Source organism: Malus sylvestris, chromosome 6 (assembly GCF_916048215.2).
Source record: "Malus sylvestris chromosome 6, drMalSylv7.2, whole genome shotgun sequence".
In the NCBI taxonomy this organism is placed as follows: Eukaryota; Viridiplantae; Streptophyta; class Magnoliopsida; order Rosales; family Rosaceae; genus Malus; species Malus sylvestris.
In genome coordinates this window covers 23382953-23399718 of record NC_062265.1, presented here as the reverse complement: position 1 = coordinate 23399718, position 16766 = coordinate 23382953, and the positions used below count along the sequence as shown (strand labels likewise).

The 16766-nt window shown below is 39.8% G+C and overlaps 2 protein-coding genes across 3 annotated transcripts in view; one reads left to right on the top strand and one right to left on the bottom strand.

Annotated features, from left to right (window-relative positions):
- LOC126627377 (uncharacterized) overlaps positions 1-4159 on the bottom strand; it is an 80006-nt gene extending 75847 nt beyond the window's left edge. Inside the window, exon 1 of the mRNA XM_050296848.1 lies at positions 4150-4159. The gene's annotated coding sequence lies outside the window, so the exon portion shown is untranslated. The remainder of the gene's footprint in view (positions 1-4149) is intronic.
- Positions 4160-10843: 6684 nt separating this feature from the next.
- Positions 10844-11789, top strand: LOC126627383 (subtilisin-like protease SBT2.5). Of its 2 annotated transcripts, none has more exons than XM_050296857.1 (3): positions 10844-11108; positions 11201-11348; positions 11464-11789. In XM_050296857.1, the coding sequence occupies exons 1-3, from the start codon at positions 11032-11034 to the stop codon at positions 11470-11472; spliced, it is 234 nt and encodes a 77-aa protein (XP_050152814.1). In that variant the 5' UTR covers positions 10844-11031; the 3' UTR covers positions 11473-11789. The 2 variants fall into 2 exon arrangements, with proteins under 2 accessions (XP_050152814.1, XP_050152813.1); XM_050296856.1 differs by having other exon boundaries at positions 10866-11108; positions 11459-11789.
- Positions 11790-16766: the final 4977 nt, after the last annotated feature.

Here is a 16766-nt window from a genome sequence, read left to right as displayed (position 1 = left end):
AAACCATCTAGGCTCCTGCCTAGATCTTGCCTAGGCACCTATAGCTGCTAGGTCCCAGTCCATTGTTTGATTAGAGCCTAACATTTTTAGGATCTAATTCTAACCAATTTAAGCTTCTGACATTGGTTTTGATATTATTGCTTACAACCATTTTGGTGGAAAAACTATTTTCTGCTATGAATATTGACTCAAAACTTTGCACTCTCCAATGTGAAAGCAACTGCTTCAATTGAACCTTGTACTCTTCTGAAATTCGTCCCTCCTCTAGGCAAATCCTAACTTCGCCAATGGGTACATATACGTAAAATTTTCTTGACTTGACCCCAAATGGGATTTACAATTGTCACTATGAAACTCATCACTTTAGGCTTCTCTTGCGCCTTCACAATACAGCACCTATCAATCCGATCGGCATGTCTGAACCAAAGTTGACCCACATCTAGCTATGATAACAATTGTTAGGGCCCGACTTTGCAGCACACTGAAATATGGACATGTGGCACTAAGCCTCCCCTGAATCAAGGCTATCTCTCACGTGTTTACTTGGTTGATAAACCCATTTGGCACCTAACCTGATTAAACATAGGCAAATTTATGACTGGAAAATAAGAGTTGTTAAATAAAAGGAGCGAACGCAACCATTTTCATTTTGAATTCTCTCTTCTAAGTCAAACCCAAACCCTATTGCGGGCGTTCTAGTTTCCTTCCCTCTCTCGCTCTCTCTCTCTCCCCCTGTCTGTCTTACAAGGTTCATTCATTTTACCAAAGTATTCCATATATATGTCCAATTTTACCCATAACGACTGTCAACGTCTCCGTTTCTGTGTTCTTTTGGCAAAATACAAATTAAGGTGTTTTTTTTTTCCCCGAAGATAGAAATATATTAGATGCGAATAGAGAGATTTACATCCTGGGTTAGGGTGTTAAAAAAAAATTCAGGCCCAATACAGTCCCACCCAAAATCCCGACCCTTCTTGAAAACAAACTTAGCAACCTAGTGAGCAGCAAGATTGCCCTCTCTAGGCACGAAAGAGAATGAAACAGACATCATCTTACGTGCTAGAACCTCAATATCACCAAGAATACATTCAAGACTGAAATCATGAGGCAGTTCATTCCTAAGCATTTGAATAATCACTTTGGCATTAGATTCAATAACAACATTATCAAACCCGTAATCAATGCAAGCCAAGAGAGCAGTCCTAATTGCACAAGCTTCCCCAGCAGCCGCAGAGTGACACATCTCAGATCCCGAGCCACCCGCTCCATGAAGTAGCCCCGTAAAATCACGGCAGACCCATCCTACCCCCGTGCGGAGTGTAGTCTTGCACCACGAGGCGTCAGTATTGACCTTGAGGACCCCGAAAGCCGGCTTCTCCCATCGACTACCTCACGATCCAAGGACAAGGTCATCGGTCGACACCTGGGATGATCTCCCTCAGTCGCACTAAGTGTGGCGTCTCTGAATTCAGAGATGTTCCTTCTCCAAGTCTCCAAAACCTCCAAAGGCTGCCGGTGTACACCATTAAAAACCACCTCGTTCTTATTTTTTCACAGTCTCCATAACCCAAAGGCAAACTCCTGCATAATCTCCTCCGCATTATCCCTTCCCTTAACCCAAGACCAGAACATCTCCCAGCTAGTTAGGAAGTCAGCGCTTACCAGGTCAAATGAGTTCAACTGGAGCAGAAAGCAGAACCAAAACAGGTGGTTAAGGTTACATCGGAAAAAGAGATGATTTTCCGACTCATCCACAGCACCACACACTCCACAGACGTTGTCCACTCTCATATGTCGCCGCTTCAGATTACGAAGAACAGCCAGTGCATTGTTACAACACCGCCAGATAAAAATTTTAATTTTATTGGGTACCTTCAACTTCCAGATCAAGTTCCAAGCATGGCAATTTTTTGGTTTTTCGCTGGTAAACCCACGACCTTTCTTCCCCAAAGCTCCATTTTCCATAAGGTTTATAGCCACCCCGTACCCCGATCGAACCGAATAATCCCCATTCGCATTGTGATGCCACACTATCCTGTCACGGCACCCAGTCTTGCTTAAGGGAATGCTTAGGATCGGGCCCACATCATCCCGATAAAAACTTGCCGAAATCAAATCATTCCTCCAAGAGTTAGACCCTGGGTCAATTAAATCACTCACCAAAGTAGCTTGCAAGTTCACCAGTGGCTTAACCTTGAAGGTAGATGGTCGAGGAAACCAAGGGTCCTCCCTGATGTTGATATAGGCCCCGTCACCTACCCTCTACCGCAAGCCTTGCAGGAGCACCTTACGGGCTTCAAAGATACCCTTCCATCCCCAAGACGTGTTCCTACCCTTACCCACCTCAGTAAAGCTTTTTCCTGGATAGTATTTTTCCTTCAAAACAGTAGCAAGCAACGACTTCGAATTTTGGATCAGCCGCCACCCAATCTTGGCAAGGAAAGCTAGGTTAAAACATTGGATATCTCTAAAACCCAAGCTGTCGAACTATTTTTGCTTCATTAACCGCTCCCAAGAAATCCAGTGGACACCATTCCGCTGCTCGCTCCCTCTCCACCAGAAATTCCGGATAGCTTTCTCAAGATCTCTACATACCCTAATGGGTAACTTAAAACAACTCATGGCATAGTTTGGCAGTGCCATTGCCACTGCCTTGACAAGGACTTCCTTCCCCGCTTAAGATAGAAATTTCTAAGCCCAGCCCCCCAGCCGAGATTCAAGCCTGTCCCGTACCTCTTCAAATACAACTTTTTTAGAGTGACCAAAATCGGCTTGCAGCCCTAGATACCTACCAAACCCGATCTTACATTGGATGCCCATGGTATGCACAATCTTCCTCCTAACTCGGCTCGAGGTCTTCGAGCCAAAGAAGATCGAGCTTTTGGATAGATTAACAGCTTGACCAGAGCCACAGGCATATGTCCGTAACACCTCCATGATGCCTTTCGCCACCACCACACTGGCATGACCAAATAACACTGAGTCATCCGTAAAAAACAGGTGCGAGATCGGGTTCCCATTAGGCGACACTCTGAACTCGTGGAGAGCACCCCACTCCATCCATTTCCTAATGAGCATAGAGAGTCCTTCAGTACAAAGCAGGAAGAGATAGGGAGATAATGGGTCACCTTGTCGCAGCCCTCTCTCCGGCAGGATAAACCCAGTTGGGTTTCCATTAACTAGGATGCTGAAAGAGGCAATAGAAATACACTCCTTGATCCAAATGCAAAATAAAGGCGCGAACCCTAATTTCGCCACTATGGATAAAAGGAACACCCATTCCACGCGGTCGTACGCCTTAGCCATGTCAAGCTTAATAGCCATGCCAGTCTGTTCACCTTTTTTTTGGTGAAGCAGGGAATGTAGGAGCTCGTGCACCACCAAGATGTTATCCTGAATTTGTTTCCCAGCCACAAAGGCAGATTGGTTATCACATATCACCTTTGGCATCACCAGTTTTAACCGATTAGTGAGAACCTTGGCAATGACTTTGTAGATTACATTACGTAGCGCAATAGGCCAGTATTGCGTCATGTTCTTCGAGCACTTAACCTTAGGAATAAGCACTAAGTTGGTATGATTAAGCTTCCTCAGAATAGTACCAGAATGCCAGAAAGCTTTGACTATCTTTACCACATCCTTGCCCACTGTATCCCAATGATCCTGATAAAAACACCCAGAGTACCCGTCTGGACCCGGGGCCCTGGTTGGTGGGATTTGAAAGACAGCCATTTTGATTTCCGCCTCAGTCACCGCTGCCATTAAAGCAAGGTTGTCCTCCGCAGACACCCGTGGTCCCAGGCATTCCCCAATCTCTTCAATTTGGCTAGGACTGCTCGACTTAAATAACTCCGTAAAATAAGAGGTAGCGATTGAGCAAATCGCTGCATCGTCCTCCTGCCACACTCCATTCAAGTTCTTCAATCCCTTCATTTGGTTGAATCTCCTTCTTTTAAGCGTTTGCGCGTGGAAGAACTTAGAGTTTTTGTCGCCTTCCTTTAGCCATTGGGCACGCAACTTCACCCGCCAGTAAGTTTCTTCGTTTCGGTGGGCGGCCTTGAGCTCTCTCTCCTTAAACTTAACCTCATCCGAGGCGAAGTCGGTAGACATATAAGCCGCTCTGATCTCAGCTTTCAACTGCTCGATAACTTTCTTTGAGTTCCTTCCTCTCCCCCTATACCATTCCTTAAGGCTGTGTCTGAGGGCTTTCAGTTTTTTCACAAAAACAGAAGACGTGTGACCCCCCGTGCTTGTCTCTCCATTCCTCTACCATCAATTGCCGACACTCCTCCATTTTGCTCCATCGTACATCATATGAGAATTTTCTACCCCTCCAAGCTTTCACATTCTCCGTGGACAAAAATAGTAGGGCATGGTCAGACTCTTCCAGAACCACGTGCCTGATTGTAGTCTCAGGGTATAGGTCGTGCCATCCCATTGTAGCCAAACCACGGTCCAGGCGTTGCTGAATAGGCTTCGCCTCCTGGTTGTTCCGCCACGTAAACGGGTAGCCAACAAAACCCAGGTCCATAAGCTCATTTTGAGCCACAAACTCTCTGAAGTCACGCATGCTAGACGTCGGTCTGTAGTTGCCCCCTCTTTCTCATCATTACACAGAATGTCATTAAAATCCCCGATGAGAAGAGTCATTCCCCTATCATTTCCAACCCAACTGCTTAGGTACACCCATTGGTCCTGCCGTTTTTTCTCATCAATGCTTGCATAGATAGGAAACAAATAACAGTGACACTTCTTATGATCGTCTCAAATTTTAACTTCAATAACAAAGTCCTTAGACTTCACCAAAGTTACCTGGGAAGCATCCTGCCAGAACACACAGGGACCTCCCCCGATGCTCATAGGTTCCACTGCGTGCATGTACTCCAAATCCAAACGTTTCTTGAGATACCCATAACGACTGCTCTTATTCTTGGTTTCCAACAAAATCACAATGTTAGGGGTGTGGAGCCGATTCTGATCCAGCAGATTGTCAACTGTCAGGTCACCCCCAATACCCTGATAGTTCCATGTAAGTAGCCTCATTGGGACTTAGGAGACCCCTCACGGCTGGTCTCCTCCGCCTCTACAGATGACTTCATCCTTAGCTTAGATTTTTTAGGTTCCACACAAGGGTTAACCTCATCGTATTCTACCTCTATGTATACTCTCTTTTTACCTTTGTTCTCTTTCATCACAGCTTCTATGATAGCTTCCAGCTCGAAAGGATGATCATCCGTAGCCAGGTCACTAACACACACACAATCTCGACCATCGATCTTTTTCTTCCAACCAACACTCACACTGTCACCATCCTCATCAACAATAGGCACAAGAATAAGGTCAAAAGTAAAACCTCCATTCAGTGTCACACTGACTGTGTCCACCCTTCCCTCCTGCTCGTAGTGGTCGTTGAGTACCACGTGCTCCGCTCACACGGCCACCGCTCTCCCCGGCCCAATTAAGCCTGTATCAAAATCTAGTTCTCTCGCAGTCCTCGCTTCCTCTTCAGCTAACCGTTGACGTCTGACTTTCCCAGCAAGCTTATTGTCGCTGTGTCTAGTTTTGTTTGACGACCATCGGGGTTTACTTGGTGATGTTGCAGTGTCAATAACTTCCTCCTCCAACTAGGCGGTGCACTCACTGCCACTCTGAGATCTACTAGCAAATTGCTGAGGGTGACATCTTATACCTGACGCCGTTGAGGATCGCCCGAATCGTCTACCCCCACCCGGTTCATCGCTTCTTTCATCCTTCCACCGGTCCGAACCGTTCTTCCCACCATTAGACCCAGATGATGCCCTATTCTTGGAGCCAGCTCCCAGCGGGTTGCCTCTCAGGTCCGACACTGCATCCAACCCACAGAACGCAAAGGCCTATTTCCTCATCTCTGGGCATTCCTCAGCACCTGTTCTATCATCCAGGCTTTCCTTGCAGATCCTAGTAGGGTGTCCTAACATTCCACAAATGAGGCAGTAGTTAGGAAACGATTCATACTTAAAATCAATCCAGATCTTGCCTTCATCAGGGAAGGTCACAAAGGTCCCTCTCATTAGGGGTTCACGAACATTGAATCCAATTTTCACCCGAAGGAATCGTCCAATGCAATCACGACTCCCAGTTTTGTCCACCAATCGAACCGTACCCATCAAACCACCTATTGATTCAGCTACCGCTTGAGTCATACTGAGCACCGGGACATTATGCAACTGGACCCAAAACACCCCTAGGGAGAGAGGGGTCCATCTGTTCAGCCCCTTCTCCGTTTGATCCGCCACCATTACAAGGTCATTTTTGAACATCCAAGGCAGGTCGGCATCGACCACCCGTTGTAGATCCCATTGTCCCGCAAATCGAGCGAGGAAGCTCCGATCTCCAATCTCCCTAATCGAGACCCCCTCAGGCCCGCGCCAGAGAGACATAAAGCAGTCAACGAAAACGTCGCCTTTCACCTCCTTGGCAGTGAGAACTTTTGCAATCACAGTGTATTGAAACCCCAACAATGCACCTTCGACATCCTTTCTCTCAATGCATACGCCTCCCTGTTCTTTCTCGGACAGGATAAGGTTGGTCCCAAATCGTAACCCCAGCTCCTCCAGATTTACCCTCGGACTTCCCCCAGCCATGGCAGATCAGAAGAGCCGCACCCCAGTCACACCCCCTCACCCCCAAGTGGCCACCTCCTCTAACGCCTTCCACAGACACCAGATCTACTCTCAGATCTCCACCATATCCAGATCTCCTCAATGAGGCAAACTACCCATTAGCCGCCAGAGGAGCTTCTTCACTCACGGCCTCCCCTACAAACCGCGAGGGCCGAGCAAAGTCACCGGAGTCGCGACCAAACATTTCGAGCTAAAAACCTAACCTGTCAAATCTCAGACGACAGACCGACGTCAAACCTCTCTCGACGATAGAGCACCACACCTCTCCTTTCTAGGAACTTCCTCTACAATATTAGTTACAAATTAAGGTGTTGGTCCTGTTGGATTATGTATGAAGGTATAAGTTTATAAATAAAGATGTGCTTTGCAAATATAAATATAAATTGGTAGTCTGTCGTTCACGCAATGTTGTTGATGCTTGCAAAATTCAAATTCAAATTAAAACACAACTCATGCATTCCATCTACCTCACGTGTGGGTTGGTCTGGGTCTTGGACCAGAAAAGTCTATCGATGATCAGAGGTTAGGAAAGGACCACTCACCTGACACCAGTCACCACCACACCACGTGACTGACAGCAAACACACGAGTTAGTATAGTAGGACTCTCTGTCTCCATCAGTTCACGCTCCATCACATATATATTGCAGATCGTAAAAATTGTAAGGTACTTCAAAACAATATAGAGATACTTCGAAGCATTATACAAAATCTCGCGGATTTATGCCCTCGACTCTGTGTACCTCCCATTCTCTCTCTTTCTGTGCTGAGGAATCTCAAAATGGTGCCCCGCCTACTCACCCTGTTACACGCTCTATGGTTGGCACATGGAGGTCGTTCGTTTGGTGGTGACCCCTTCATCTTGCAGTTTTCACGTACCGCTTCTGGCAGAATATGAGCAGTTGCTGTGATATTATTCATGTACGTACGTTCATGTACGTGGCATTTGCCCCACTTGCATTGCCCCAGAATAATATATATATATATATATAGAGTTGGGATGAAGGGACAAATTTTTTAACACTTACTTTTACACATGCTTTTAATCATTAGATTAACTTTATTTGAACGGTTAAGATGACATTTTAAATGTTGACTAAATTGCATTAGTACTTTTTTTTTTTGGACAAATGTTATTCTCTATATTAAATGGGTGGTGAAATAGGCTAAATCTCACAATAAACTATCACTATCGCAGTTTAAATTCGTTTTTAATGATAATTGAATCTAACAAAATTTTCTGATTCAGGAATTCTCCTAGTACTGTTGGTGGGAATATGGTGGTACAGCCATAGTAATTCAACTTCTTTCATCAGTGAAGTTCTTTTATATTTTGGTGGTCAAAGTAGTGCTTTATCTTTTCTTTTGAAAAATTTAAGACCAATCGAAGTTCTTTTAGAACACTATAATTTTTTTTCATCACTACCGATCGTATATGCATGCAGTACCAGATCGCAATTGACATAAACAATACTTAAATGTATTCTTTCCAATTGGGAGGAAATTGAGAAATGGCTAGCATGAATCAGAAAAATAAGTATATATAACCTCACAATCTTATGATCGACAACACACAGACATTCAAGTTTTTGTTAGGGTATTTAATGACAAAGAAAATAAATTCCCAGAGAGTTTGTTGTTCAATCTATAAGCACAATGAGATTTGAACCCACGCCGTAGTGCAAGGGCAACACTTCTCGCCACTACTGTGGTAGAGAGCCAATTGCGTCAAAACATTTCTTAACTTGCACCTTTATTTACCGAAATAATTTTTTTTTCTTTTTGTATGTTTTTTGTCAATAGCTCAACGCAATCTTGACCATTAAAAGTGAAATGTACTAAAATGTGGGACCTGTAAGGACATGAAATGTGGTTCTGGTACCATGCTAACTCTAAAATGCAGAATGGTTAGTGGAATTCAGTTATTTACTCAATGATACAATTAAGGGATACAATAAGAAAGTAAAACAATCAACGAAATTAATTATGCTACAGAATAATCGTCAAATATCTAAATTAGACGGAGAAGAACAATACAAGATCAGTGGTAATGAAGGTGATGAGTGACAATGGATATAATGAAAGCATCAACACTTATATTTGTAACCAAAAAACCATGAAGTGGTGGTGAATTGTTCGAGTGAATAGTTCTTCTCTCTAGTTTTTTTTTTGTTTTTTTCTTTGATTGTTTCAAACCCTATTTCCTTATCTTAATGTTAACTTAGAATAATAATAAGAGAAAAAACGATATATCTTAATGAGAATCCTTTGCACTTCACACTCTTGACTTGACCAATTCCAACACACATCATCGATCACATGGAAGCTAAATCTGCGCATGTTCTGCTTGGCATCTGTGACATGCATGACTTCGAAAACCGATCCCTATAGCTCGTTCATTAAAAATATACATATTTTACATTACTCTGTCTTATCTATTACCGCCTCATACCAGCTAGATAATGTGTAAATACAATGCACACTGTTTGGCATATTAGTAGCGGTATTTTTCAAGAACAATACCGTAAAGTTATGTTAGGGTGAGTTGAGTTCCAACTAAAAATTAGTTATAAGAGATAAGAATAGACCTCCATGACCATTACAAAATGCCGCTTTTAGGTTTTTTTCGTTTTGCCATTTTGCCGCTATTAACTCCCACGACGCATCGTTATATTTATGTTGGTTATGTAGCAACTAGAATCCCATAACCTCATTTTATTCCTCTTTTATCACCACTTGACTAGTGTACATACTTCCTTCTATAATTTTATGATCAATTCCTTTCTAACTTGACCTCAACTCTTCGACACTTGAAAATTCCTCATCCAAATATAGCCTAAGATATGAGGTCCTTTTTTTCCGTTCATATTCATTATTATATGTTGGTTTAGTACTTAATTAGTTAATCTTTCAATATATAGTTGCACCCAACTCCTTTTCTTGTCAAATTAAGTTGTTCGTTTTGTATCAATTTTCTATATTTTACGATTCTGCACTTAGGTTAATTGCGACTAGAGTTTTAACTTTAAAGAAAGTGTTGCATTTAGGATTTGATGGCGTAGCATTCAGGGATTTGATCTTTGCTTGTACATATAATTTTAGGCTTATTTATCGATTTGCCCCTAAAAATGTCTCAAGGTCTCACTTTACATTCTACAACTAGGTTTATCTCGCTTTGTTCTCTGGAATTGCCAAAATCGAGCTATTTTACCCCATTTATGTGAATTTTGTCCATAAACTTTAACTAAAAGGGTTTGGACATTTCATACCATGATGGCAGAGATGAGCCATTGTTGTTGCAAGGTATGAAATTTTCAAACTTCCCTAAACCTCTAAAACTCTCAAATTTCTGCCACCGTGGACTTAAATAGGGTGAGACAAATCCAATTTCATAAAAGATAAAATGAGATCAAAGAACAATTATACACACAAACATGAGGCGCACGTGCATATACACACAAAAGCACAATAATTAATTGATGGATTAAAATACTGTAGCATACATTTGGGGAACTTGGTATCCAATAGGTGAACAAAAGTTCTTTTTTCTTTTGAACAGATAATGGATTGTATATTCAATTGTGATTACTTACTATATGGATCTTTGACTTCCAAGTCAGGCTATATTAATACGAATAAGTCAGTGGTAGACTAAGTTGGTTTAGTGATTCTCTCTTTAATCTTTATTCTATGTCATGAATCGATTTCTAAATTCTTAAAAATGAACAGGTACTGCCTTTCAGCTTCGTGCTAGTCTACACTACTAATTGCTAACTAACACTGTATATAAATATAAAATATACGGTTTGCAAATGTTCTGCCAAAAAACTTGTTTAGTAATAAAAAAAAAGTGTTGACTTTTATCCCGCAAGCGTGTGGCCGACATTTCAAAAACGTTTTTTCAAACACTAGGTGAGAAATTTCCAAGTGTGAATGATAGCATTTCCTTTGATGTAGCCATAGAAGGATTCCCATTACTTGCTAAGGCATGCAGTCTGCCAATAGATACTGTAGATATATATCAATTTCTTCCCCATTTTTTTTCCAAATGTACTGTTTTCCCAAACCATTTTTTGTATCACTTTCAAATAACAGGGATCCATGAGATTATGAGACTCGTTTAAAACATATAAAATAACTGAAAATATATTAGAAGAAGTTGAAGTTTCACCATTCGCACAATAATAGTTACCCAATAATTTTATCTTAGAAGTACACTTGGGCATCCCAAATGAAAAAGAAAATGTCAGACTTCATGTATAAATAACCATATCATTCAGAAGTAGCTGAAGGCCATATTGTATCGTATACGAGTCAATATATAACCCTAGTAGAAGAACAAACTCTCTAGAAAGACAGACTAGAAGCAAATGGAAGGTACAAAAAGCGAGTCATATTTTGTTTTCATGAACTATGATCCTCAGTACCAACGCCTTCGAGCTGATCGGTTAGTACTATAAACTTATCTTTACCACTCATTTCATTGTATATTTTTCATCATACAAATAAGTTATGCTAATTATCTGTTTATATATATAGAACAAAGAGAGGAGCAAATGAGCTAGATTTATTCCTAAGCCGGAAGCATGACCAGTTGTTGGCAAGAACCCTTGACCCAGGAAGCTACAAGAAGACATTGTCTCTCGTCATTGTTGATGGGTTTTCTGTGGAAATTACTGAGGACCAGGTCTGGTTAATTTGTAAAATTAATAATGCGCCATTAATTGTTGATTAGTGTTTGTGTATTTCTGTTCTGGGTCTGATTTAACTTTTGTTTTTCTGTGTTGTTTTTGTCAGGCCAGTGTGCTTAGATCTGCAAAAGAAGTGAGACTAGTGGAGAAAAATCAAGAGCTTGCTTAATGTAGCAGAAAGAGAAGATCAAGTTTAGAGAGTGCGAACAGGAAATGAGTTAGTACGGGAGCTTCTGTGGCTGTATGTTAATTGGGGTGTGATTATGGGTTAACTAAAATAATTAAATAGTAATATTGCTGGTAAAAATCTAGGAAGATTTGTTTGAGAATTGTAATTTTGGAGTTGTGAGAATTGACTCTCTCTCTCTCTCTCTCGGATCCAGTGAGTTCTCACCTTCTTAAACCATTCTTTTAATTGAGTTAACTGTTTAAATCAAGATTTGGTAGACTGAGACCGGCCAAAATAGAGCTCGTTTTCGTTGGTTTCTGGCTTTTTATCCAGTGAGAGTTGTATGGTTTTTGATATGCATATGAAAGTTTGAGATGCTACGTAGTCCACTAATTTAAGTTCTAGAACTAGCATACTAGGTTCCATTCATAAGTTTACACGTAAGAGTTTTTCTCTTTATAATGATAAAATAAGCGTTTTTATATATTTATATTTAATTTTTGGTGTTTCAAGGGATACTGAGAATACAACTTAACATAACATCGGATGCATGTTAACCACTTGAACTGTAAATCTCTAACTAAGTTATATTTATGAATTAAAAGAAAATGCAATAGAATTCCCTTCCAATCACGTTTATTGATGATAATGCCATAAGGGTTCAACTTCTTCCCTAGTTCATCCTCTCATGACCTATATAAGATTTACACCCCATCATACCATGTCTCAAATATAGCGCTTTAATGACGATTAAACTCGTTTTAGTCTGCATTAACATGGGCTTTTTTGGGTTTAAGAAGAGAGGCCAAGTGTATATAAGACTATGAGTTTATGAAACAAGGCCAAACAAGTGATCACCACATATAAGAAAAGAAAAGAAAAGAAGAAATACATGCCAATAAGAGAGGAAAGAAGAGAGATTCCTTCCTCCTATAATTTGAGCAGGAACAGGAAATGGTGGCCCTGGAGTCGCAGCTGCAGCTGCTCTATTTAGTTAAGGTAATAAAAGGGGCATGGCAGATGTGGTGGTACCACTTCTACTTTTCAACAAAGTTTGAGAGACCCTGACATTTTTCATGTGCATCAGTGCATGTACCACTTCACACTTCACTCTTGACTCTTTCACATATTCACATGCACATATCAGTATACAATACCCTAGCTTCCTTTGTTGTCATTAGCCCGATTAATTATTTTCTGGTTTTGAAATCCAACGTGGTTTAAGCATAGATTCATATTATTCTATTACGTGTTTGGTTATTAAGGATATGCATGTTTACTTACAAAGAGTATGAATAAGAATTATTTTGATTCTTAATTTCACTACGTTTACATGTAAAGAATCTAAAGGGTGCAATTTTTTTTCTTTAAATTCCTAATTAAATACTTAAAAGTAAGAAATCAGATCCCCCGGGGGTGGGGTGGGGGGAGGGGGTGGACTAGTTGATATGATTCATTTTTCTTACTTCTATTTTTAAGCTATCTGGTCTATTCCTTTTCTCATTTGTGTCTATTTATGTTATAATACGTGAATCAATTATACATGCAAGTGTTTGTATTTTAATATCATACAAAAAATTTCCATTAGTCCACCTTCATTTTACAACTGTATATATGTTTATCCTAATTAACTACTAAATGACTAATTTCATTTCACATATATTACCATCACTAACTCCTTTTGGGAAACAAAAAAATTCAATTACTCAAAGAAAAAGCATATCTTCCCTCACTAGAAATTTGAAAGTGGGTAGTTCATGAATGAAATTCATAGAAATACCAAATATATTCAGTTCACTTTGACTTGTAGTGAAAAGATTCCATACATGTAAAATGTACCAAGCCAAATTACATATGCAGCGGGAAACCTGGATGTAAAACGAAGAGGCAAAAGCCAGCCTCCCCCTTCGACTCATCTCTTGGCAACGTGTGTAATGCTGAATCTTAGGGTACGTAGTCAAGCAAGTTATGGATACTTCTCATGAACGTGTGTATATAAATGGCATATACGTATATGTGTGGTGTTTAATTAGAGTACGTACTCAAACATTCTCTCCAAATATTGACAAAAATAATTAAGAAATTGTTGGTTCTGGAAGTGAATTGATTCCTATATGTAGCTAACAGATATTTAATAAAATTAAAAATGGATTCCATACATGCATATATACTTTTTATGATCATGATAATTATGCAGTAACCTGATCGGCTAGCTGGATGTGAAAAAAAGTGATAAGCATATTACTCACCTTTCCATAAGCAAATTCAAAGCCTCTGGGATTGGATGTCACTGCCATATACTAATTATGTATCAATTTTGACGTGCATTTAGAAGCATCTTTATGTTCAATTGTCTCTTCCAAACTGAACAGCTGATATTCTTACGAAGGATTATTAGTACATTCGTTTTTGAAACACATTGTCACAATCTCATGCATCAATGCTCTAATCATGAACTTGAGGGGATGTTAGTAAAAGCATCAAAGGATGGAATTGTGACAAGTGTCATGTGATTATAGGGTTATATATATATATATATATATTAATTTATTTATGAAAACGATAGCATTGCATTGCAAAAAGGGGAAAAACCCAAAGGAGAACAAAAGAGTAAGTTAAATTACAATGAATGATCATCCTCCAGTAGTACATCGGAGATAAAGCCAGCAGGGGTATCTAACCAGAGATAAGGACTAACAACAGTAAGTGCATGCATAGCAGGTTAGGCGATGGACTACTTTATTGCTTGACGACGTACGTGAGTATAGGAAGCCTCAGTGATCCTCAGCAACAAAGCTTTAAAATCCTCAATAATATGTCCAATAGGAAACATATTAGTGACAATATCGATTTTAGGTTTAGTTCATACTTAGTTTTAGCTATGCCCTTGTACTCTACACAAAAACTCACTTGACCCTTTACACTCTATTATGTCTCACTTTACCTCTTGTGCTATTCTATTGCGTCCCACTTTACCATATTTCGTCAACTGAGTTGAGAAAAACATAAGGTTTATTGACATGGCATAAGCTCTTTGGTCGTTTCAACACTGGATACAGGAACATATTAAAGAAATTGGGAGTTTTAATGAAGATTTGGGGAAATTAAGCCGCTTAGGGTCAGGGAAAGAATTTGGGGTAAATTTGGCTGGGCTTTTAGTTTGTTGTTTTGCATCCTAGGATTATTTTGCGGTTTTCAAAAGTCCAAAATGTGAAGACGAGTTGAAAAGAGTAAAGAATTAATGCCACATCAACGGAACATAACGCTTCCTTCAACTTAGTTGATGAAATGGGATAAAGCAAGACACAAAAGAAGACTATAAAGGGTAAAATGAGATATAATAGATTGTAGAAGGTCAAGTGAGATTTTCTGTAGAGTACAAAGAATATAACTAAAAACAACCCTAGTTAATATGATTATTAGAGTGAAAGAGTAAGTTCTTCGGTTATGTAAGAAGATAAATACTCCTGTACTTGATCACCCTAACAGTACTCGTCTCTTTCTATAAAAAACAGTCTCCTCCTCCTCCTTTGTTCTTCTTTTTTTTTTTTTTTGTTTTTTTTGTTTCTGACATGCAAAAACAGTTTTCTCCTCCTTTGTTCTTCTTCCGTTCACATGCAATTCGATGGAGCCCAAAGTTGCAGATAACGAAAAAGAGGGGGGGACGTATATATAGTTCACCAACTGGAACATGTATAGCATAGGAAATAACAGACATGGAAAGCAAACTCATCGATAATTAGCGTTGAGTTCTTGCCCACTCATATGATAACTTATATAGTTCATTTAGTTCATTGTTCTAGTCAAAGTTGATATTTTCCAACGAGCTCAAATTGTTTCCATATATGTATGATGCATGTCATGTGGGTGTATGTGTGTGTGAACATGATATTTTCTAAAATTTACCTGAGCCAGAAATGATAACAGTAAGATCACTAACCACCATTTCAAAAACATCTGAGCTTCGATGCATGATCATTGATAACCACCATCAAATGTCATTGCCATATACTAATCAAGACACTTTTTATTCACTCTCCCCAAGTCTTCGAGCTCGTCATGTCTGACATTGGTCGAAGCCCTTGAGGGAGAGTGAGCAACAAAAATGCCTTGGGGTCTATTTGTCCATCGATGAAATTTAGAGCCTGCTACAAATCAAGGCAAAAGCTTGGTCGTTCTCCCCCACGAGCTCCACAGCCTAAAATATACCAAATATCCCCCTCAAACTAAGGATCTTGGTATAACATATTGCCTTAAGCTGAGAAGCTCTTGAGGGAGAGTGAGCAATCACTGCCCTGTAATAAGAGATTCAATTGAACTCCAACTCCTTGCTTATTGGCTTTGCCTTATTTGTTGAAGAAAGGATTGGCTTAGAAGCCCTTTTATAGATCTTCAAGCCACAAATAAACACAAAGGTTATGTGGTGAAAATTGAGCATTATAGTGATTAGTCTATCGCGGTGGGGTATGCGGATCTTGGCACTTGACCTTTGGTGGTAAAAAAAAGTCAGATCCTCCTGCTTCCTAAGATCTTCATGATCTCTTCCTAATTAAATAAAATAAAATTAGCTAATGCAATGCACCAATCCAAGGAGAAATTTTTAGTTGCGACGGGAATGCGGATGGTACACCACGTGTTTTTATGCAAGTGGTGGAAAATTTTAATTTTTAAGTTATTAACCTTTTAACACATATAATCCACCATTTATATAAGGATACGTAATGTACCATCTTGTGTGACGGTCACACTGAAAAATCTCTCTAATCCAATGTGAATTTCCCACAACAAAAACGATACTTTATTAAAAAAGGTCCTAACTAATTAAAGGAATTTGTATAAGGAAAACGTTTTTCGCATGCCTTTTTTTTTACTTCCTTATGTACATTTTTTCTATTTTTTTTCACTTAATTTTCTTTTAATAAATTCAATTCCAATATCAGGGAAAAAAAAAAAAAACCAGAGGTATCAATGCGGAGAAAAGAAGTGTTGGAAGTCACGTTCCTTACAACTTGGAATTTTTGTCACCATAAACAAAAGAGAGAGAGACTTGTCCCTTACGAACCTTGACAAGCAATTAGGCTTATCTTTAACTAAAAAAGAATAAATGAAAGAAGCTTAAGGACCTTATAGCTAGGCATCGAAACCTTATCTTTGATCTGATTCATTAAGGCTAGGGGTCAATGCAGATACAAATTTAATTCCTGTTTGACATTCCTCCTATCCCACCTTCTATGATAATCTTAGC

Bases quoted from the DNA above. Each gene is read 5' to 3' on its own strand.
- LOC126627383 (XM_050296856.1), top strand. From the start codon at position 11,032: ATGGAAGGTACAAAAAGCGAGTCATATTTTGTTTTCATGAACTATGAT. The intron at 11,109-11,200 runs GTTAGTACTATA...TTATATATATAG, and splicing joins CAACGCCTTCGAGCTGATCG to AACAAAGAGAGGAGCAAATG. The intron at 11,349-11,458 runs GTCTGGTTAATT...TGTTTTTGTCAG, and splicing joins TGGAAATTACTGAGGACCAG to GCCAGTGTGCTTAGATCTGC.